The 24,172-nt window shown below is 45.1% G+C and overlaps 1 protein-coding gene across 6 annotated transcripts in view; it reads left to right on the forward strand.

Annotated features, from left to right (window-relative positions):
* GALNS (galactosamine (N-acetyl)-6-sulfatase) overlaps positions 1-24,172 on the forward strand; it is a 71,990-nt gene that overhangs the window by 4,379 nt on the left and 43,439 nt on the right. For 5 of the 6 annotated variants that reach the window (XR_002325073.2, XM_078149380.1, XM_020989152.2 and 2 more), the window contains exons 2-9: positions 4,220-4,343; positions 5,551-5,625; positions 7,247-7,349; positions 14,323-14,508; positions 15,218-15,284; positions 15,384-15,508; positions 15,804-15,943; positions 17,363-17,466. Coding sequence is in view for 5 of the 6 variants with exons in the window: in XM_078149380.1 (XP_078005506.1) it covers positions 4,220-4,343; positions 5,551-5,625; positions 7,247-7,349; positions 14,323-14,508; positions 15,218-15,284; positions 15,384-15,508; positions 15,804-15,943; positions 17,363-17,466 (924 nt within the window). In the remaining variant the exon portion in view is untranslated. The remainder of the gene's footprint in view (positions 1-4,219; positions 4,344-5,550; positions 5,626-7,246; positions 7,350-14,322; positions 14,509-15,217; positions 15,285-15,383; positions 15,509-15,803; positions 15,944-17,362; positions 17,467-24,172) is intronic. The other variant, XM_020989153.2, reaches the window with a different exon arrangement.

Genomic DNA, 24,172 nt, shown 5'->3' on the forward strand with positions numbered 1-24,172 from the left:
GCTCCGGACGAACAGTCAGACTCACAGCCCAAGTGTCTTCTGCCATGCCCTCTCCCAGCCTGTTCACTCAGGTGCCAGATCTTGTCGCTTCTGTCTCCCCACCCCTGTCTGCTCTCTTCTGCTAGCACATGGGTTCAGGCCATCGTCACCTTTCATCTGTATTACAGCAATAGTCCGATTGTCTTCCAGCTCCATTTATCTCCCATCTGATCTGTTCTCTAAGCGGTTCCCCAAGACTTGTTGTTTAGTCATGACACCCTGTGGACTGTAGCACGCCGGTACTGTCCATAGGGTTTTCTTGGCAAAGATACTGGAGTGGTTTACCATTTACTTCTCCAGTGGATTAAGACACACAGTGACTTGCCCAGGATCACAAAGTGTCTGAGGCCATTTTTGAACTGAGGTCTTCCTGTCTCCTGGTCCAGTGCTCTATTCCTGACCACCAAGTGATTTAGCTAATCTCAGATCCAATCAGGTTGCTTCTCAGTAACTCCAGTAGCTCCCTATTGCTTCTGGATCAAATATTACTTCATCCCTTTTAATTTCTATTTTTGTGTAAATTTTATAAAGTACATAATTATTTGTACAATAGTCCATGTATGTAATCTACAAATAAGTAAACATACCCATATTGGAATGCATGCTCAAAAAAATTTTTTTGATAGCAGTGTGGGAGCCCAGAAATTTAGAGACCACTGCCCTTAGAAAATAAGAACCATCTCTTGGTCTACCAGTCGCTTCTTTTTTTAAAAAATTTTATTAATTTATTTTGATTTATCAACAATCACTTCCATATGCTTTTGAGTGAAAATTTTTCTCCCCCTTCCTCCCCACTACCCTCCCCAAGATGGCGCACCATCTCATATAGGCTATACGTTTACATTCCTGTTAAACATATTTTCACATTAGTGAAGTTGTAAGTAAAAATTAAAACCAATAGGAGGAACCATTAGAAAGAGGAAACAAAACTCAACAGAAGAGAAAAAAAGATGATAGTGATTCAACCTCCATAGTTCTTTCTTTGGATGTGGATAGCATTTTCCATCACGAGGCCTCTGGGGATGTCTTAGATCCTTGTATTGCTGAGAAGGGTTAAGTTTATCAATATGAGTCATCGCACAATGTGGCTGTTATTGTGTACAAAGTTCTCTTGGTTCTGCTCACTTCACTCAGCATCAGACCATACAAGTCTTTCCAGGTTTTTCTGAAGTCAGCCTGTTCATCATTTCTTATAGCACAATAGTATTCCATTACATTCATATATCACAAGTTGCTCAGCCATTCCCCAATGGATGGGCATCCTCTCAATTTCCAATTCTTTGCCACCACAAAAAGAGCTGCTATGAATATTTTTGTACATGTGGGTCCTTTTCCCATTCGTTTGATCTCTTTTGGATATAGCCCTAGAAGTGCTATTGCTGGGTCAAAGGGTATGCACATTTTTATAGCCCTTTGGGCATAGTTCCAAATTGTTCTCCAAAACGGTTGGATCATTTCAGAACTCCACCAACAATGCATTAGTGTTCCAATTTTCCCACATATTCTCCAGCATTTATGATTTTCCTGTTTTGTCCTGTTGGCCAGTCTGATAGGTGTGATGTGGTACCTCAGAGTTGTTTTGATTTACATTTCTCTAATCAATAATGATTTAGAGCATTTTCCACATGACTATAGATGGCTTTAATTTCTTCATCTGCGAACTGTCTGTTCATATCCTTTGACCATTTATCAATTGGGGAATGGCTTGTAGTCTTATAAATTTGTCTTAATTCTCTATATACCTTTAGAAATGAGGCCCTTATCGAGAGGCTTCTACTAATCACTTCTAAAACCATACTCAGACTGTTGGTGTAGCTGTATGAAGATCCCCTTGAATGTTTCAGGTTACTTATTGTTCTAATTAAGTTTCCCCAAAAATAAAATTCAAAAATGTTAAGGAAGACGTTATGTAGAAATAAAGCTTTGCAAAAGACACCAGATGAATAAAAATATATGCATACAGTCTTAACACATTCAATTTTTCTCATAAATGGAGTATGAAAATTTGACAGAACTAGTCCTCTAGGGTCTCAATGAATTTTATTGGTTATTGGGTTCAAAAAAAGTCTAAGATGCAAAAGCAGCCGGAGAGGAAAGCTTTTGGCCAGCTGCAGATGGATCATTTTTCCCTTCTGGATAATGTCAGCCTCAAAATAGTGTCGTCTCTGACACCCTGTAGAGACTCGGAGTCAGTGACCTTCCTAGTGAAGTTTTCCTGCTCCCTAATTTTAAAACACAAGTTCTTAAAATATTTGTCAACATCCGCTGGCTCATGGTGGCTTTTCTTACACTTCTCTTTCTTACTCATTTAAAATGGCTCGTTTCCTCTTTCTGGGCTCCCTCCCCTGAAGTCCTTCCCCTTTGGTAGCTGTGAGAGAGACGGTTCCTAGCTTTGTATGAATTGTTACTGAGATTCCTCATAAAAGAAGTAGGGTTCTGTCTCTGGAAAAGAAGGCAGGGACAGGAGAAAACGTGCAGGGGGTGATGGCCAGGGTGGCCATGGGTGGGCAATCTTCTCAAAGAGCAGAGGGCACTTTTTCTGCTCAGTCATTGACTGTACACATGCAAGGCCGGTGTGAGGGGGGAAAAAAAAAGTCTTATTGGATTCTGTTTGCTTTTTTTTTTTTAATTTGCCGTTTAAAATTTGAATACACATTTAGATGCTGTTAGACTGTGAGCTTCTTGAGGGCAGGACAGTCTAGACCTTCTTTGTACCTCCACATCTACAATGCACAGTGACTATTTTAAAAAACCTTTTTGAAATGTAAATCTTCTGTAGTTTTCTTTTTTATACAAATATGGATTTGCTTAAAATGAAGTCTAAATATTGCAGAGTGCTCACTGATAGAATTTGGTCAACAGTGTATGGCATGAGCTAAGAGAAAAAATATATACATATATGCACACGTATAAAATATATATTGTACACACATATATACATATATCCAAACATATCTTTGTACACACACTTTCTTTGTATCACTTATCACAGTTCCTGGCACGTAGTAGCTGCCTAATAAATGGTTATTTTGACTGATTCAGACCAATCTGTGCTCTCATTAGTATGAATTGTGACTTATCCAAGCCATCTCATCCTTTTTCCCCAAAATCATTTTCTATGTATAAACATGTATTTTTTTTTTCATTTTAGGAGGTAGATAGAACTCTAAGGAGAGGGGAAATGACTTAGTGTATATTTTTTTTCTGAGTTGGGAGAAGGGGTTGAAAAATTAATAGTCTGGACAAAATGGGGAAGGAAGAGCACCCAACATTTGGCCAGACTCCTGGGATTTTTCCTGTTTCCTCTCTAGGGCTTTAATAGGAATATTATTAAAATGATAGTAGTGGTAATAACAGTAATAATAATACCTTATATGATACTTAATACTTTACAGATTCCTGAAAATATCTTATAGGGACATAGTGAAATAATAAGTTAAATAATAATAATAATAATACTTTGTGTTTATATGACATTTTTCTTAATACTTTACAGATAGCATATAATTCTGAAAATGTCCTTGAAGGGGCAGATATTATTCCACATATACTGTAGCAGGGATGTGGAATAGAGAATTGTGATATCATATGTGATAGAGAAACAGAATTGTGACAGGTTACCTAGAGTTACCACCAGAAGGCGAACCTAAGTCTTCTGACTCTCAGATCTTCCCCCCTCTCCCCCTATCCCCACCCCCTGTCATGGAATGAACTGATCAGATCCTCCTTCCTGCTCTTAGCCCATGAGGTACATATGCTGTTGACCAAATTCTATCAGTGATCACCCTATAACATTTATACTTCATTTTAAGAAAATTGTATTTGTATAGAAAAGAAAGTCGTAAAAGAGGGCTTTGTATTACAAAAATATTTTTTAAAAAATAGCTCACTGTGCATTGCAGAGGTTGGTTTTTTACAGATCAGACTTGTCAGAGACTGAGAATGGGCCACTGCCAGAGGAAGATCAATTGGAAATTGAGGTGAAACATTTCTGAAATTAGAATGTGAGGGATGAGAAAATTGACAAGTTGGCTGTCTCCTCTGTTGTAGAAAGCCGAGTGCTTCTGAACTGCAAGGTTGAAGAGTGTAGATGGAGCTAGTAAAATTGTGGTAGTGAGTGAGGGCTCCACGCAGAAGAGGAGAGTTGTTCAGTTGCCCTGTTGTTCCTTCCCTACTGCAGATGGGCTGGGGCGACCTGGGCGTGAATGGAGAACCTTCTAGAGAGACGCCCAATCTGGACCGAATGGCTGCCGAAGGGATGCTTTTCCCTGACTTCTATACCGCCAACCCCCTGTGCTCTCCGTGTAAGTACACTTGAGCTTGTCCTCCTCCAGGGTGGCAGGGTGGGGAGCTCCTAGACTGTTTTTGTCTTCGTCTGACAGTGAGAGACTTCTCGGGCAGTACTGGGTATCTCAGAGCCCCAACATTTCCCTTTCTTTCCTGGTCCCTGGGGCTCTGTTTTATATTTTCCATTTTATATATTTTATATATTCCAATGTGGTGCTGAAAGCCAGCATTCCTGTGTTTGCAGGGACTATGGTCTAGAGGTGGGGTGGTCTAGTAGAAAGAGCACTGGACTTGCAGTCAGGAAAGATATGAGTTCAAATTCCACCCCTGACACTTTTAATAGCTGTGTGACAAGTCACTTAAACTCTGAGCCTCAGTTTTCTCATGTATAAAATTGTGATAATGATACCTGTGGTAGCTATGTCACTGAATTGTTGTGAGGGACAAGTGAGGCGATATCTATAAAATGCTTTGCAGACTTTAAAATCACTAGATAGACATCAGGTGGCATTTATCATTATCATCATAACTACTAGAGGGTATTGAGAACAGAAATCTCTTCCGGATAAGAAATTACTTTGTATTTCCCGCAGAATGTTATGATCACTGAAGAAAAGAGGAAAAGTGAGAAATATTCCTGACTTAGGAGGGTTGGAAGGGTAGCTTTGAGGGCCACCTCAAGATCCCATAAGTCTCGGAGAGGGAGGTATGGTGGCTTTCACTGCCTGGGTGATAGCCATTCAAGATTTCACAGTAGATCTCCCATCACCTTGTTGGGGAATCCTGCCTTCATGCCCATTCTGTTTTATTTTTTCAATCTTTTAAAAATGTTTTTATTTTTATTTCCAATTCCAAATTCTCTCCGATACCCATTACATGCATGAAGTCATGTAAAACATTTCAGCGTTAATCACTTTGTATCCATTTTTAAAGATCTGGGCCCATTAAGCCATTTCTTTTTTTTTTTTTCCAATATCAATTACTTTATTCCAATCTTAATGTGCTTATTTTTTTCCTCAGATATTTTATTTTTTCCTAATTACATGTAAAAAAATTTTAACATTAGTTTTTAAAAATTTTGAGTTCCAAATTTCCTTCCTCCCTCCCCAATGATAAGGCAAGCAATTTGACATAGGTTATACATGTGCAGTCATGTAAAACATATTTCCATATAATTCATGCCATTAAACCATTTCTTGTCTTTCTATCTTTATTTCTCTTTAGCAAGAGCAGCGCTGCTCACAGGCCGCCTTCCCATCCGCAATGGATTCTATACAACTAATGGACATGCCCGAAATGGTATGGATTTTTGTCCTTCTCTTACCCTTCAGAAGTCCCTCCTGGCCCTCAGTTTCCTTTGCTAAGTAGCTTTGCAGAAAGTGTTAGGAAGATTGCCTAAAAGATGGATTTGGCTGTCTTTTCAGAAAGGGCTGTGGGGGTGAGGAAGAAAGAGGGGTCCCACTAAACTCTTATTTATCCACATGATTTTTCTGGCTGAATACGTATTTTGGGGAATGTAGATGCTACATTGACAGCTTGGGGTTTAAAACGTTACACTGCTAAAAAGAACGCGCCCTCACCCCAAAATAGATAGACAGCTAGCCTCAGCCTCATCTTTGCTCTGCATCTTCTTGCTTCTCGGGCCAGATGACATCCTCACTGACCTAGCCTGAAATCTGCTGTGGCAAGATGAAGCAGGGAGCTGACAGGTGCTAATGACTCTGTCCCTGAACGATAATTTTTGGCTTCTTACATGCATCTTTTCTGCTTCCTGGGTCCCGATTCCATACCATACTTGGGCTTCTTTTCTGCTCAGTGCCCCAAGGGTGGACTTGGTCCCTAGGCAGACCTTCAGAATGTCTCTGGTGAGGTCCTGTGGGCTACTGGGCACCTGGGTAATGCCGAGGGGAATGAGATGGGGCTCCTTCCCATAGGACCTAGTAGTAGAGGTGAGGCATGCACACAGATAGCTATAATGTGAAATAAAATGTGTGTGAGGGAAGTCTAGACCAAGTGCCGTGGGAGTTCAGAGGAAGCAGAGGCTGCCCCCAGGATGGAGTGTTGGAGCCAGCTCTTGAAATTGGAGCAGTATGCCAGCAAGGGCAGGGCAGAGGGGGGCCCTGGAGGCCGTAGGGACGGGGCCTGGGAGCTTCTGAGGGCTCAGGTGGGAAGGCAGAGGTTGGGCCGTAGGAGCAGTGAAGACTCCCGCTTAGGGGAAGCCAGAGTCAGTGGTAGCAGGCTGAGCTCAAGGTGACGGAGTTTAGACACATTTTTAAGAAATTTGTCTCCCCTGAAGTAGGAGAAAAAAGTTTTAGCCAAAAGAGACTTGTCAACTCCCTTATGTTGATCTTCTTGCTGGTGGGGCAAGGAGACAGAAAAGTGTCTGGAGAAAGTTCAGGGGACACACACATGCACACACACACACACACCCACACACACACACACACACACACACACACACACACCAAATAGCTGTAGAAAGGACACTAATGAACCTGTTCAGTCACTGAGAGTCATCTGTGAATGAGGGGTAAGATCTCAGAGGAAGGAGAGCAGAGGACCAAGACCCGAATCTGGAGAAGGCCCACCCTTGGGAATGGGAGGATGAAGAGGATCCCGTGGGGATTTAAAGGAATGGTCAGGGAGGGAGGAAGATGTGCAGGATGGTGGCTGGCAGCTAGCTCGCCCTGGAAGCCCCGCAGAAGGCCGGCAGCAGCAAGGGTCAGGGACCTTTTGGGGAGCGCCACCCTTGTTCTGCCAGGGCTGCCGCACCTCGTGCCTGACTTGCTTGAATGGGGTGTCTCAAGAGCCCACTCTTCAGATTCATTTTCAATCAAAATAACATTTCTGAAGGGCCAGATGATTTTGCGACTTCCTTGTTGGCGCAAATAAGACTACAAAGCCATTTTGTTCTCCCCAGCATACACACCTCAGGAAGTAGTCGGAGGAATCCAAGATTCGGAGTTCCTCCTTCCTGAGCTGCTGAAGAAAGCAGGCTATGTCAATAAGATTGTTGGCAAGTGGTAAGTCTGGCTTGAGCTTTTCCCCCCACTTTTTGGTATGTACCATGCGGCCCAAGACATAGACATTTTCCAAGCAATCATTGCTAAAATTTCCTAACAAGGAAAATTTGTCAGGTTGGAAATGGAAAAACTTTATATTCTAACCCAGATAAAAACTGACATGTAAATGCTTTGAGGGGGAAAAAAACTGTTTTGAGTAGAGATCACAAGACTTGGTAATGGAACAAATCCAGTGTTGTAGGACCAAAAAATTACATTGTGGTTTAGAATATGAACAGTGCTATAACTCTTCTGGTCTAGATGAGTGAATGAAGCGTTTATTAAGCTCATGCTGTGTGCAAAGCTTCAGGGCTGCGAATAGAAGAGAAAACTCTTGTTCTTAAGGGGCTCATGTTCTAACACCTATGAAAGGCTTCAGCTACAATGTAGATGGGAAGGTGCAATGATCCTTAGTGGGCAGATTCACAGATGCTAAAGCCTCTTCCTCAATCTCATTTCCAGTGATAAAAATCAAATCGGTTTCAGATGTCGAAGGATTCGATGAGGGGGGGCTGTGATGACAAGAACTTTCTGTCTGGGTCTTCAGTGGCTGTGGCTCCTACAGGTGCAGCTGCCAGGCTGCCCCTCCCTAGGCGCTTTCCAGGAGGATGGTCAAGGGCTTAATCCCAAGGCTCTTGGACTCGGGGTCCTGGGCTGCCCCTATCAGGGCCTGAAGGGAGTTGGTGGTTAAGGTGCTGGGGGTGCTTGGCCTGGTGTGGCCCATGTTGCCTCCTGTCCCACTCTCAGGGGACATCCCCTTGTGGCAAATATACTCTTGTTTATATGAATGCATAGTTTTGTTAAAACTTTGAGGTTCTGCAATGTTGTGAATACTTCCTCTGAAAAGGCAGTAGCCCTCTTTGTCCTAGGAGACAGTCTTCATGACTTGCTGCCATTGCAGAAAGTTCCCTGGTGCCCCTCTCTGATGATGAGGAGCTAGGCTGCTGCGCGGACAGTAGTCATCCAGACATCTGGAGCCATACCAGGAGCCTCTTCAGCTTGGTAGAAGGTACCAGAGCTGGTACTGGATTCGCCTGGGTCACAGGAGTCCAGGGTTGCCTCCAGGCCACAAAGAGCTTAGCCCTAGTAGTGCAGGCCAGCCTTATGCACAGATCCCTGTGATCCGAAGGAGACTGTCCCACAACAGGGGGATGGCCTTCTCACTATGAGGCGCTTAGTGGGCATGTATGCCTATGAGGCACATGAAAGTGCCGTGAGTGCAGTGCCTCTGCCCGCCTCTGCCTTCCTGTCTGGCCTCTTCTCACCTGGTTGCCTCCAGCCAGCCCCTTCCTGCCTCAGCCTCGTTTGTAGGATTGTATTACTGTACATAAGGGATGTCATCAAGCCCTCTGAGGAAGACGTGTTTGCAGTTAGTGGTGAGTGGCAGCAAAGGAAAAGATTAAAGGCACTGTCATTCTTGATCTGGTCGCTTCCTTCTGTGCCCTCGGCTCTCCAGGAGGCAGATACACCACCAGGCTGAAGTGGGCATTTCGGGGCCGCCTCTCTGCCTCGGCGGCCCCTGAATGGTGTTCAGGGCAGCTCCTCGACTGCCGTCCAGGCTCCCTTGGAGAGCGACGGGCCCCCAACCAGTGACCCACAGGTTCAGGGCCTTGGACGAGGACTCTTCTTTCAATCAAAGAGTCCTATTTTCTTTCCCTGCTACCCCATTGGCAAAACAAGCAAGCCAACCAACCAGCCACTGGGACAGGTGTGTCTGGTTGTCCCTGGGTACTCCAGTGCGCTGCAGCTAGTCCTGGGCTCCAAGAAATCCAGAACGAGAAGGCTCTGTCTCCAAGCACATGCAGACTCTGTAAGCAGGCCTTTGCTTGTAGCCAAGGGGCCATTCACTCCTCCTGGGGCACGGCGAGGTACTCTGTGGGATGGGGAAGAATGATGAAGTGGACAGTTTCTGAGAAAGCAAGGAGGCCTCAGTGAGCTGGTACTGAATGAAGTGAGCAGGCCTAGGAGAACAATTTATGAAATGGTAACATTATAGAGAAAAGACAACTCCGAAAGACTTTAGAACGCATTGTGATTGGTGACAAATCACAAGTCCGAAAGAATAAAGATGAAACATATGAGAATTTGTTTTGACAGACTAGGAATATGTGTATCAATGGATTCATTTTGGGTTTGAAGAAATTTTTTGCTTTGTGGGGGCAGTTAGTAGGAGTACAAATGAGTAGGAGATTATTTTTGTAAATGGAGATTTGTGCTATGCTATTCTACATTTAAAAATAAGTAAATAAAATGAGGGCAGCTGAGTGGCACAGTGGATAGAGCACTGACCCAGTGGATAGAGCACTGACCCTGGAGTCAGGAGGACCTGAGTTCAAATCCAGCCTCAGACACTTGACACTTAACTAGCTGTGTGACTCTGGGCAAGTCACTTAATTGCCAGGAAGGAAGGAAGAAAGGAAAATATATGCATAATGAAGAAAAACAAATCCCCACACTGGTCATATCCAAAAGGCTATATTTGCACCTGCAATTGTCCCTTCTCTGCCACTTCTCAGGCAGGTAGCCTGCTTCATCCTGGGGCCTCCGGATCCTCTGGACTCATGGTTGGCCATTGCATTGATGTTGGGGACCAGGGGCTCTTGTAATAACCCAGCAATACCCCTGGCCTCGTGGCAAAATCCCAGAATCCTGAAGCACCTGAGGAGTCATCCTAAGGATCTGATTATTTGACCCTAAAATACTCTTTAGTCTTAGAGTCCTGTTGGGATGGTGACAGAGTACTCATAGAAGTAAGAGTAAGCAGGCTTCAGGATTTGGAGAGTTTTCTGACTTTTGTGAAGACTGCCTTCCTTTCTTGCTGCCCATCTATTCATGCCGCCCCCTCCCTCAAGTCTTGTCTGAAGGCCCAGCTCCAGACTTACCCCTCCTGAGAAGCCTTCCCCAGCTTCCCTTTTCTACTGAGCACTCCCACTTCTGAACTCCTGTAGCGTGTGTCGCCTGCACTATCTATTGGGATTTCTCTGTCCTGCCTTGCATTGTTATTTATCTCCTTAGTTTGGTCTTTTCTCCACATCTAGACTGGGAATTCTGTGAGGGAAGGGACTGTGTCTTGTACTGCCTTGCAGGTGCTCACCAAATGTTTGATAATGGTGATCAGAATGGATAAAGGACATTGGAAGCAGTCATCTTTAGAGGAGTCTGGTTGTCAGGAAGCTACCTAGTGACTGGAAAAAACCACGCTTTCTTGGTCCTTCAGCGGAATGGGGAAGCTGCCCCTGCCAGGCTAATCAGCTCCAAAATCAGGGAGTGGAGGTGAGGGGAAGACCCACTGGGGACCTTGGAGAGGCTTTGTCTGATGGAATCAAGCCTCCTCAGGCTTCTGGGCTGATCTTTGTAGTTGAGAAGGCAGAAAAAAGCTGCATAAATAGCAAGCTGAGGAAAAAAGTGGCAAAACTAGCATGAGGAATTGGTTGGCACACAGAAGAATGACTGATCTAATCATGAACAGTTAATGGGCAGCAGGGTGGCCCCAGTTCTCCGGGGTATCGTAGCGCAGAATGAGCAGGTCTGTAGTGAAGCACGTGGGTTCATATTGATTAATTCATTCAGATGTGCCAACACCAAAACCGAACGGGGAGAAAACAGGCCAGAAACCACAGCTAGTCTTTCCACAAGTTATTAGCAAGTAACAAGAAAAAATACTAGCCGGGCGAAATCCTCTACAGAGGCAGAGGGGTGATTGGGCAATAACCTCCTCCACAATAGCTACCTCATATTTCTGTGCACAGGAACTGCTCAGAAAGTTGTAGGGGGCATAGAGTGAATGAATGAGAGAAAGGAAGGAGGAACTGATCACTTACTATTTGTTTAAGTGCTACAGAGACAATGTATGAAAATATTAAAAGAGAGAAATAGGAAATAATTCTTTCTCCCTGGCCCTCAGGGAGTCTGCATTCTAACAGAACGCAGAGCCTCTAGGGGATTGGTGACCAGAGAGAGGGTGATTGGTCATGGGAAGGGGGGCACAAAATAGAGAGGCAGGCAGGTGGTGGAATGGGCTGGTGCCCAGCCAACTCTTTTGAGCCCTATGATGGGAGCTCAGAGATAAATGGATGAATTTCCCCAAGGCCAAGGACACGGATTCTGGAAGATCTTGTGTCAGGAAGACTCTAGGAATGGTTGGGCCTTAGGGCAGAGGTCTGAGGTACACTCTCCGCAAATACAGGGTCCATGCAAAAAGTAGGCTGAAAGCACAAGTGGGATTAAGCAGGCATGCAGAGAAAAGACAGCAGGGGGTGACCGGCAGCAGCTGATGAGGGAGCCCCACCTTGGTGACAACCGCAGGGTGAGTCATGGCATTAGGCCTGGGGGGCCTTAGAGATCTTCTACTCCAGCTCCCTTATTTTGTGGGGCAAATAGAAGCATCCCTTCTGGCCCCATATTGACTTTTAAAACCACGAATTAACATTGTCTAAGAGTTCAGTTTATTTTGTTAAACATTTCCCAGTTACATTTTAATCTGGTTTGGCTATGGCCCAGAGTTTGATACCTCTAGCTGGCATTTATATAGCACTATAAAGCACTTTACCTATGTTATCTCACTGGATGCTGAGGTCCATATTTTACAAATGAGGAAACTGAGGTTGAGAGAGGGTAAATGACTTGTGCAGCATCACATAGCTAGTAAAATATCTGAAGCAGGATTTGAACTCAGGTCTTCCCAACTCCAAGCCCTATCTACTAAGTTGCACTACCTGACAGGAAGCAGGTTTAGACAGGGGACAGTCAGGCAAGTCTCTTTTTCAATTTTCTGGTCTGTAAAAAAGTGTTAGTAATACCCAGCCTACCTACCTCACAAAGTTGTTGTGACACTCAGATAAAAACACAAAAGCATCTAAAGAGTTTTGCAAAAGTATATTATTATCACCATCATCATTATCATTGCTTTAGAAGGAAGAAAATATGATAGTTTGCTAACAAGTAGCATCTTAGTTCTGTAATTCCATTAAGGAGAGCTTGTTTGCTTTAATTCTAAGCCAGAATATATCCTAACGAGTTGTGTATGAACCAAAATGACCTCCCCAGCCCAGAAATTAATGGATTGGGTTGTGTAGGGGAGAATATGGCAGTCCAACAGAGTATTCCTATGAGAAGATACATAGCGATTAATGGATAGATCTAAGGTGATGAAGTAATGCTGAAATGGAGAGAATCAAATTCTTCTTTTCCCCAATGAATACAAAACCAGAACATTGAAAAGACGTAGCTCCAGAGTCCTCAAAAAACAATCAGCATCATCTCAGAGAGCCCCATCTCAGAGAGCCCCCTCTTCTTCCAGTTGGAGAAGCTGACACCTAGTAAAGTTAAGCAGCTTCCTCAGGGTCCCAGAGCTGGATCTCTGTGGTCGCTCAGTCTCCTAACTCGTCACTCAACGTACCCCCAGTTTGCCAGTCTCCACCTGAATTAACGTGTTAAGTGAGTGAACTTTTATATAGCTCATGCACAAAGTAGTGAATTGAGACGGAGCTGTGCTGAGTTCAGCGTAGTAGGCTCGGGAGGAAGATAATGAATGCCCCTCAGGGTGGACAGCCTCCCTGGTGACCCAGACCCACACATCCACTCAGTCATTCCATGTGGTTAAGCATCCACTACGTGCAGGATTCTGCACTAGGCCCAGAGAAGAGGGAGTGTGTGTGCTCGTGTGTGGTGGGCTGCGGCACAGAAAGAGGGTCCTAGGCATTCTCCAGAATCTCCTCATATTGAGAGCAGGGCCATTGGCCCTGCAGAAACTCTGGGAGCTCTCCTTGAGAAGCGGCTTGGTGTGGTGGTTCAGAGTGCTGAACTTGGAGCCGACAAGGCCTGGATTCAAATACTCCCTCTGATACTCCCTATCTTTGTAACCACGGGCAGAGCTCAACTTTTCTGAGCCTCCATTTCCTCATCCACAAAAAGGGGGATAATAATACCTTCAGCACCTGCATTACTGCACAGCTGTGAGGTACCAATGAGAGAGAGTTATGTTACACACTCTACCAGCTTTACAAAGCTATGTGAATGGCAGCTGTTGATAACAGTATTATTATCTTAAAGAATCTACCCTTTGGGGTGCTAGACTGGATCTCCTCAGAGGTCAGGGTGCTTGTGGAGATATCCAGGGCAGTGGATTACAGAAGGGGGGATGTGCGTGCTGTGCAGAGTGAGTAGGAGGCTGGGGCTGGCTCAGGTGGGCTCTCTCTCCTGGCAGGAGGAGCCAGAAGGATTAGCTGCTCCCCAAAGGGAGGAAGAAGGCTTGACAAAACCTGAGAGGAACAGAGCCTGGCAGGAAGTTCTCCACAGCTTAGATTGACGCCTCCAATGTGTGCTGGGGGTTTGCAAACTGGAAATCCCCCCTCTCTCTCTTGACTCCAACCAGATGATCTTCGTTCTTTGGAACAGATTTCACAGTTATCACCAAAGTGGGCACTTTGCCCGTTTATCTTCTAATCACTCAAATCTACATAAATAATACAGGGCTTTGGGGGAAATTATAAGTACATAGTTAGCAGATCCTGGAGCCATTCCAGTCTGTTACGTGGAGTCATACTGCATATGATAAACCTCCGGCACAGAAGCTTAATGTGCCTGCTTAAACCTGTTGTGACCTTTTAGGGCTGTCTCTGAACAGTGACCATCCAGAACAGAAAGAAGAGATTATTGGAGCGCCAAGTAACCTTATCGGGAAAAGGTTTTTTCCTAAATGTCTGGTGTCGTTGTTAATATTAGCGGGCCTATGGGGGAAAACCCTAGAATTACGGGAAATTCATAGTTTAAAACTATTTTGTGCTCTGGTTTTTGGGTGAGAAGGAAGCAAAAACATGTGGGGATACTATTTGAGGTGTTAAGGCCATGGAAGGGGCTATTATTTTGAGGTCCAGGGGGGTTGTCAGTTGCCAGATTATTAACCCTGACCTTTTTACAAATTCTTATTGCACAGTATTTGTGAGGTCCCTGAAATGGCTTGGGTTCCTGTTTCCAGGCATATGGGTCACAGGCCCCAGTTTCACCCCCTGAAGCACGGATTTGATGAGTGGTTTGGATCCCCTAACTGCCATTTTGGACCTTACGACAACAAGGCCAGGCCCAACATTCCTGTTTACAGGAATTGGGAGATGGTTGGCAGGTAATAGAGTTTTTTCTTTCTTATCCCTTCCCTTTGTGTGAATCATTGCTTTTACTTTCCTTCTCACTTTCTCCAGGAAGCAGCTTGCAGTTGGGGTTCTCAACTCGCTTATTCTCGCTGAACTGTTAGAGTGGCCCATGTCAGTCTAGGCTTGGGTCTTGATCCTCTTCCTTCTCATTTGGGTCTGGCCTAGAGGTTCTACGATGACCTGTAGTTCCCTCTTATCTGGGAAGTAGCATTCAGTCCAGGGTGGTTTCCCCTTACGTATCATCAGAGGCAACAGTGGAATTGTTAGGCACTCTTTGCATAGACCCCACAGAGCAAGTAAACCCCACTCTGAGATGGTGGGAAGTCAGAGCCTAGGAAGAGTGGCTGTAATCTAGTTGGCAGCGGGTGCCCAAAGCCTGCATGGACAATCTTCCTCATCAGGGAAGTCATCTTTCTCACTTTGCCCAACATTCTTCTTACCTGTCATTGCCTAATAATCAAGGGAGTGAACCTGATCAGTGCTTTTAGATCTTTTCACAGTACAAATTGTTCCCTCGGGTATTTAAATTATCGTTGCATTTATGGCCCTATTTCCTCATCCTTTTTAATAGGATTCATCAGTTATGTGTTTCCTTCCTTTTGCTTAGTCATAAAACCCAGGGAGGAGAGAAGGTCTCCCATCGTGGGTCCATTGGCTTTTCTTATTTTACATTATTTTCAGATTCTATGAAGATTTTCCCATTAATCTCAAGACAGGAGAGGCTAATCTCACTCAGATCTACTTAAAGGTATTGGAGGGCTGAAGGTGGCATGGACTGTTCTGTGCCTGCAGTTCTGTTGGGGTGTTTGGCTCCGGTGGCGGGGAAAGAATTCATTTTCATTTGCAGGAGGCAATGGATTTTATTAAGCAACAGGCTTATAAACAGCCTTTCTTCCTCTACTGGGCTGTTGATGCCACCCATGCACCTGTGTATGCTTCAAAAGCTTTCTTGGGTACCAGTCAGAGAGGGCGGTAAGTCATTTTATGGTTATTGTTTTTTATAACGCCAGAAAACTGCAGCAGTATTTCTCATCTGTGTCTGTTGGAAGATTAGCAATAGTATTAGCTTCACCTTTGATTAGCTGCATGACCTTGACCTTCACATCTTTGGTTTTTTTCCCTTCTCCTTAAAAAAAAAAAGATAATGACATTGGCTGATCCATTTCATTAAAGCCATAGAGTTAGTATTTGACATGATTTTAGTTGTTGAACTGGTGTTTGCCCTAAGTTAATCACTCAAAAGTTTGCCATTCCCATTTTCCTGTAGATATGGAGATGCTGTTCGAGAAATTGATGATAGCATTGGGAAAATACTGAAGCTGCTTCAGGACCTGGGTATCCAAGAGAATACATTTGTGTTTTTCACATCTGATAATGGAGCCGCCCTCATTTCCGCTCCCAGTCAAGGTAAGTGGCTCATATTAACTCTTCTCATGACTTTATACCTATCAATAAGATTATTGGCTTAGATTCTTAATTTTTATAGAGTATGCCCTAAAGCCCATACTAAAAACCACCTTGGGCCTGACCCATGGCCATGATATCAGGGGATGCTTCCTAGGATGATATGATTGTCCTGCATGACATTAACCTTAGAATTTAGAGGTTCCTACTTCCTATTGCTAAAAATTCAAATATCTTTTAATGAGTCACTATGGGCTTTTCATTCCTAAGGTTATCAAGAACCTTTTTTTAAAAACTTACTCTATTTTCAACCTCTTCTGTCCCTTGGAATAGTCATTCATTCCACCATAAACTTTAGAAGCTGGAGAAGGATCTTAGAGCATTCCTAAGGGCAATACCTTCTAGGTAAAGTAGTGCCTTGTCTTTTTCCTAAAACTTCTTTTGAGTCAAGGAGTTGCCCTAATTGTAGAATAATGGGAATTTGGTACGTGTTCTCTTGACAAATAAGTCTGTAGACATCCTTTCTATTCACTGTAACTTCCGGTGTTTTCCCAATTAATGCTAACATTTGTCATAGCTCCCTTCTCAGAATTTAAGTGATTTGAGTGATGGGTTGATCATCCCTCTTCCCCATAGCAAATGTTGACTGTGTCTTAGAGAGCCCAGTTCTAGAAGTCCTGGGTTTCTCTACCTAGAAGCCCAGTTTTGGCCTCCTCTATTAGTTCCTTTATTCATTTGCTTTTGGGGTGGGGAGGAACAAGGAGATGGGGTGGTCTTAAGAGGGGGATAGTCACAGTGGCATCATCCTCAACCTCTTGTGATTTCATATCCTTTTTGGTAAAAGAACTACTGAGCTTATATCTACAATAAAGGGTAGATTAATTTATAAGTTATATTAATGTACTGTAGTACCAATAATTATGTACATTATAAAACTTAACTGAAGTTAGGCATTTAAAAAGGATGGAATAAAGATGAAATCATATTTGGTCCTAGAGTCAGTGGGAAGCCAGTGGAGTCGATTGAATAGGAAGTGACGTGGTCAGACCCATGCTTTAGGTAAATCACTTTGGCGCTGAGTGAAGGATGGACTGGAGTAGGGAGACACATGGAGATCAATTAGATGTCAACTGCAATAGTCTAGAGAAGAAGTAATTAGCCCTAACTGTAAATTCCTGGTCCCCAGTGTCCCCACTGCCACCAAGGCTCTGTCTTTGGCCTTGTCTTTGCCTCTACGCTGAGCCAGGGCAGGGGTCGTGTGGAGGGAGAGAAAGGGGATGGATGCAAGAGATGTTGGAGAGGTACACTTAACAAGATTTGGCCACTGATGGGCATGGGCAGGGTGAGGAAGAATGAGGAGTGGAGGAGACCAGTGGTCTGGATCCTTTGACCCAGCGATTTCTGAATTCTCCTTCCTTCCAGGAGGTAGTAATGCGCCTTTCCTGTGTGGGAAAGAAACCACTTTTGAAGGTGGGATGAGGGAACCAGCAATAGCCTGGTGGCCTGGACATATATCTGCTGGACAAGTAAGTAACTCGGGTCAATGACTTAGTTAATTGCCTTCTGGGACAACTTTCTGAAAAGGTGGTGTTCCAGACCGCGGGTCATCTTGGACCACAAGCTGATGTTGGCTTTCTCTCTCTTTCCTGTTGATCTTCCCTCCATCCTTTTCAGTCCCTCCGAAATGCTGTGGTCAGAAGTCATTTCCAGGTTCTCTTCCTTTCTTGGACCCCTGCCCAGTGCTTCTTCCATCCTCAGAAGCCAACCCTTCATCATGAGAGCTGGTCAGTTGACAAAGTGGACTCAGGGCATCCCCTGGCCAGGAGGACCTCTGCTGTTTGAGGGGCACACGTACTGTAGAATGGCCGATGGTCCCGCTTGCACTGTGCTGTGTAGAGGAGAGTCTTCAGATAAGGACCCGACCAAACCGTAGAATAGCGAGTCTGGGCTGGGGAGCTGAAGTGTTGGTTCAATTTAAAAAAAATGCGGCAGTGAATCAACAGTTCCTACCCTGAGTGACCTGCTGCTTTTCAGCGTTTTCTTGGTTCTTCTCAAAATTGGTGAGATAGCAGCTAAAATGATGAAACCTCAGTACTAGTATTCTGTTGTTTTCTCAGTTACAGACCATCTTGTCCTGGCTTCTGGTCACTTTCTCTGTGTCAGGCTTTTTTGTTTCTCAGTGAGACTTTAAGCTAAGAACGTGTTGTCTGGGGTGTTTCCCACTTAATGTGCTCCAGATACGTACGATGTTGAACACATAGGTGCTCAGGAAATATTTGTTTATGGATTTAATTGTGGAGAGCTGAAAGGAGAGTAGACAACATACATGCCTTCAAAGGATTTAATAAGGGGGAGAGGACAAATAAAAATTTAAAAGCATAAAAAAAAACCGCCTTGCCATATGTCTGTACCGTGCATAGCAAATTTTAGCTATACACAGATGCTTCTGGTACTGTCAGAGTCGTCATGGGAGCCAGGTGCGGTTAATTTGGGAGTCCTTAATAAAGGCATTAATAGTTAAGCTGTGTTTTTAAGGAAGAGAGGAAGATGGCGTAGCAGATGGAAGGAGGGGTGATGCTATTCCTGGCTGGGAAAGGTGGAGAAGGTGGGCGTGAGTGAAGAACGCAAGCTGGAGGAGGAGGAGCAGCCCGACCTGGTGCTTGGACCCCACACTACGAAGGAACCCCCACTTTTTCTGCTCACTCACCCCAGATTTCCGCCATCCAGCAGCCTCCCCCTTTTGTCTTCAGGCCTTTTGGATAAACCATTTTATAGCGTTACTTTGCCCATTCTACAAATAGGCAGGCAGGCAGGCACTGTACCAAGTGCTAGGGATAAAAATACAAGAAAGAGGAAAGACCGGCCCCTGTCCTTAGGTAGATTACGTTCTTGCAGTGGAAGGCCACGTTGGAGGCGGGGAGGAGGAAGAAGGTGCCTACCCACGTAGGGATAAAGTCAGACAATCAGAGGGAAAGAAGCCTGGCCAGCCTGGGCCCAGCCCCCAAAAGGAGGGCCGGGAAGGGCCTTCCCCAGTGGGAGAAGGGGACCAGCACGGCAAGGGACATTGTAGGCAGCTGAGTTGTGGTGGCAGAGTCCATAGACTTGCAAGTAGGGATGGCCAAAGAGAGACGACCTCTATCCTTTTCAGTTCAGCAGGGCCCCTCCCAGCGAACCCTGTCCTGGGTGAGCGCAGCCTGCTCTTGGTATATCACTAACTCCTCCCCATCCAGTGCACCTTCTCAGAACCAGAGTATTTGTGTGTTTGTACAAACCTTATTAATGTGTCTGCGGTGACATGTGCACTACTTACTGGTCTGCCTTTTCTCTCCCTTCACATTAGAATCCTCTTCAGGGCAGAAAATCGTCCTTTGCTTTCTATATAAACCCCATAGAACGCTAAAAACAGGCACACTTTCACAAGCAGAATTATTGTACGTCACGCTTGGGCAATCGTCACCGCCTGTAAGATCATCCTTCAAGTTCTGTGTTTGGAAACTGTTATTAGGTTATCCCTTCTCTTCTTGTCACCTTCTCTAGGCTGAAAAGCCCAGCTCTCTTGACCTTTCCTAACTTGCCAGCCTTTTATCAGCTTCACCTCTGATTAGCTGTGTGGCCTTGAACTTCCTTTTCTCGAAACCTCTTTGAGACTCTCTGCATCTTGTTCCAAGATGGATCAATAAGCTCTCCTAATAAAAGCCTAACCAGTTAGAGGAATAACTTGTCTTTATTTTTAATGATTATGATAAACCTTATAGTAAACATCGCTACAATCAGTTAAACTTGTTTTGCAACTATTTGCATTTAGGTGATTTAATTTAGATGCATTAAACATAACTTTTCAGAGTCACTCTCCATGGGTCTTTATCTGCATTCTCTTTCCTATTGTTCCAAAACTTGTAAAAGCGCTTGGTCCAGTGCCTGGCGCATAGTAGGTGCCCTGGCCTTCGTCCTCCCTGCTCACACGTCACCAGCCCACTCTGCTTCCCGCTCTCTTTTTCTCACCTGGCATCATTTTGTTTGAATATGGCATCACGTCATAACGTTTGACCACGGAAGCGCATTGTGGCAATTTCATCATTCCTCTGTTGTTGGGCATTTACCAGTGTGGGTTTTTTTTTTAATCAGAGATGATGCTTCTCTCAGCATCTGTGAATAACACTCTCAGGGTCTGCTCCCCATAATGGAGGGTGCAGAAAGGCGGGCTTGGCAGGCAGGGGATTACTTCTACATCCTTTGGCTGTGGTGTCCCCAGAATTCTGTGCTCTATGTATGCAGTGGGCACTTAATGAATGTTTGTAGAGAGCATCCCACAGGGACCTGTGACAGGCACGTACCAATCGGGTAGAGCTGCAGCTCTGTCTGCCATTGGCTGGTCGTGCCTTTTGTTAGAGGCGCTGTGCACCCTCAGCCCCCAATCCTGTTTCCTGCTTCCTGCCTGGTACTGCCCTGAGCCCTGCAGTCTCACCACTCTTGGGCAAATGGCACATTCTCACCTTCGCCGATTCATTGTGCAGGGGAAGAATAGACAGCATCTTGTCATCAGCGGCATCTGGGGCTGGACCTGGGCTTGCCTGGCTTAGGGAGCTCCTGGATGGAGTGAGCCGCTATCCTCTGGCAGGGATAGACCCCAGCCCCTTGTCTGAAGCTCGCCATCCTAGAGAGGTGCCCAGAGCAAGGAGGGGGTGGGGCATGCAGACTCAGCCCATGTCTTTGACCCCCCTCTTCCCTATGATAACCACGCTGTCACCCTGACTATGTCCAGGCATTGTGCAGGACAAATGGCCCACGTCCCAAATACATGGCTGACTTCATGCATGTGTTTATGTGCTTTTATGTCCCCCCCCACTCCCTTTTCCTCATTCTCTCTCTCTGTCTCCCTTTTTCTCATTCTCTGTCTATCTCTCTCATTTCCCCCACCCTCTCTACACACACACACTGTTGTTATCTGTTGGATTATAAGCTCTCAGAAGGCAGGGTCTGTGTCTGTTTGGCTTGTCTTATGCAGTACCAGACTTAGAATGGTGATGGTGATGAGAAGCATAGACCCTAGGACCTCAAAGGGCCCTCCTTAGGGATGTCCCAGTTGGCAGGGGGCCTGCCTGTACCAGAATCCCCAACCAGTGGTCCTTTTCAGTCTTTGTTTGAAGACCTCTAAAGCCGAGGAGCCCACCACCTCCGAGGCACTCCATTGCACTTTAGAATAGCTCTAATTGTTAGGAATTATTGGGATCATGGAGTCCAGTTTCTTTGTTTTTTGGATGAGGAAATCAGGGCCCCGAGAACTGAAGAGCCCAATGTGAGTGGTCTAGTGGATACAGTGACAGACTTGGAGCCAAAAATACCTGAGTTCAAATTCTGCCTCAGAAGCTTACTAGCTGTGTGACCCTGGGCAAGTCATTTAACCCTGTCTGCCTCAGTTTCCTCCGCTATAAAGTGGGGATAATAACAGTCTCTACCTCCAAGGATTGTTGGGAGGATCAAACAAGGTAGCCCAAGTAGGGGGCTTTGCAAACCTTGTTATCATTTTTGTCTGTGGTCAGATGACAGAGCAGTGTCTCCCAAGAAGAGAGGGTCCAGACGTGGAGGTCAGATTGGCTTATTTTGCACATCAGCCGCCTGAGGCCCAGTGAGGTCACGCAGGAGCAGAGCTGTGATGATGCCCGTCTGGGCCCTTCTCCTCCTCCCCGCCCCATGGGCCCACCCCACCTGTGTCTTCTGCTGCACACCCCTGCTTCCTGAAGACTCAGTTTTCCCACCTCCTTGGTAATAGGAAGTGAGAAGGTTTGTTGTCTAAATCTCAGGCAGCCTCTGTATCCTCCTCAGTACCAATGTCTGAATGTTTGGTTATTAAAGGCTGTACACAGCAGCCTAAGACTAGTGCACCAGGCTGGCTCTGGACGCTTCTTCATGCCCAGATGCCCTGGAGAAATCCTTTTCTCCTCTTCCAGCTCCATTTTCCAGGTGAATTCATAGCAAGTAAACATTTCAAAATTCCCCTTGCCTTGTCTACCTTCTGGAAGGTTCCAGCCGAATAAAATTCATATTCTGGTATTTTTTAATCCCCCCCCCAACCTCTCTCTGATTCTTGCCCCTTGAAAGAGAAGAGAACCCGTCTAGCCAAAGGCAGCATGGCAACCTTTCCCTCACCATCTCCCATGGGGCACAAACTAAAATTGAATTAGACAGGGATATCAGGCCTGCTCACTGTGATAACTGTGAAAGGGTTTTATTTAAAAATACCCTGACATTTGTTCACCCAGTTTCAAATATTTAGCTTTCTCCCCATTCCATTCCTGGCGGGGGCGACTTTATTAATTGTTGCCTTTGATTCCGAGTTAAAGCTTGGCAGCCCTGATAACAGTAGTGGTGGCTATTCTCACTGCAGGGCCCACAGCTAAAGGATTTCATTTTCTTAAAGATGTGATGTGTACACTGAGAGTTTATATTAAAAAGAGAGAGCTTCTTACGTATTACCAGCTGTTCCTTCCTGATATGTGGAATATCTGATTTCTCTCTCTCTCTCTCTCTCTCTCTCTCTCTCTCTCTCTCTCTCTCTCTTTCTCTCCCCCCATCTCCTTTTTTATTTGTTTTTTTCTAGCACTGATGTTATCTGAATTTTTTTACCCTAAAAAAAGTTTGGGTAAGAGGTTGAAATAAAAGGGTGCTATTGACCAAAAACACAGGGGTTTTATTTTTTTCTTGCAATTTTATTTATTTTTTTTACACAGTTGCCTATATTTCCCCCTCCTCCACATGGCACTGTGAAATGCAGATAAATCCAAGTGACTGTGGCATATGCATTTGATTTCCTTAAGAAGTTTCTCCTCCATGTACAGGAATGCTCATCGGAGACTGGGGATGTAATTGGATGATTAAAGCCAGCGATCGCCATCTGGTTGTGTTTAATGAGGGCCAGGACAAGGAATTGGTGATGGCCCCACTGGACTGTCACAGTGCATTGTATAAATTAGATAATAGCCCAGGCCTAGCTGCTAATAATAGTTGGGTGAATGCAGGGTCTCTGGGCAGACACTACTTGTTAAAGTTCAAGATGGGAAAGGATGCATTCTCAGGGGTTCTGATGAAAAACAAACAGGAATTGGTTTCTGGGCTGTGACCTCAACTCCCTTTCTCCTTCTAAAAACTTTGACTGCTTCACAAGTGGGGCTATCTCATCTCTGATACTCAGAATGAGGGAGCAGAGGGGGATCAGCCCTGCCAAAAAGGGAAGTCCTGGTTCTTCGAGGAGAGTGGGTCCATCTGACCTCATCCACCTCCCAAGGGGGAGAAAGTCAATAAGAAGATTATTGGCCAATCGGGAATCCCAGCACAGGAACTGTTTTCAGATAGAGACAAAAGTCAACTTTTGCTTTTCTGTGTGTTTCAGAGCATTAGCAAACATTGTTCTCCAAGGGCCTGCTAGAATATAAAATGCTTAGTTTTGCCATCGAGAGTGATGCAGAAATGATTCTGCCCTTGTGACAGAGCTGCCTGTCCCCTTTGTTTCTCAAAATTCATTCAAGTATGGAAGCTGTGGCCAATCTCGTTTTCTAAAGTTGTCAGTTTTCAGAGTTGGAGGCTTGGGATTAGGCAGAGTTAGTCGGGGCATCAAGGCCAGGCTGGCCAACTTCTGCGGGCTCTTTCCAGGCCAGCTTTGGTGCAGTAATCAGCCTGACGCCAGTGAAACCACCCTCAGCCTGGGGCGGGGGGAGCACCCAGGCCAGCCACCAGCCGGGCTTTGCCCAGGCTCTTCCCGATTGTTGCTTCATGTGTTGTTTGTTCCCTAGCTCCACTTCCCTCCTGAGCCTGACCATTGGCAGGGCTTGAAGTGATCCCGTGTTCAAGAGCACTCTTCTGGGTTCCATTTATCCAAAGCAAACAGGCTCCATCAGCGTGACCAACTCCCACGGCCTGTCTTTGTGATGGGGAGGGAACTGGCCACGCTTTCTTGGAAAAAAGCAAATGATTGTTTTTCATCATTTGAAAAAGCCTTTCTTAGCAACAAGCATTTTTTTTTGAGCAGCAGTAGGGCCCTTGGAGCTTTAGAGTGAAAGCTGAGCCATGGTCCTTCACACACAAATTCCCATTTTAGATCCCTGGTTCTTAACATTCTCATGACCATGGTTCAGCGCCTCTTTTGTTAGCTGAGTGACCGTCCGAGTCTCTTTTCAGAAAGCCAAGCCTCGCCTCAGAAGCAGAAAGCTAGACATGCCTAGGCCTGGGCTGCAGAGA

This window comes from Phascolarctos cinereus, unplaced genomic scaffold, assembly GCF_003287225.1.
Source record: "Phascolarctos cinereus isolate Bilbo 61053 unplaced genomic scaffold, phaCin_HiC Scaffold_2;HRSCAF=192, whole genome shotgun sequence".
NCBI classification, from domain to species: Eukaryota; Metazoa; Chordata; class Mammalia; order Diprotodontia; family Phascolarctidae; genus Phascolarctos; species Phascolarctos cinereus.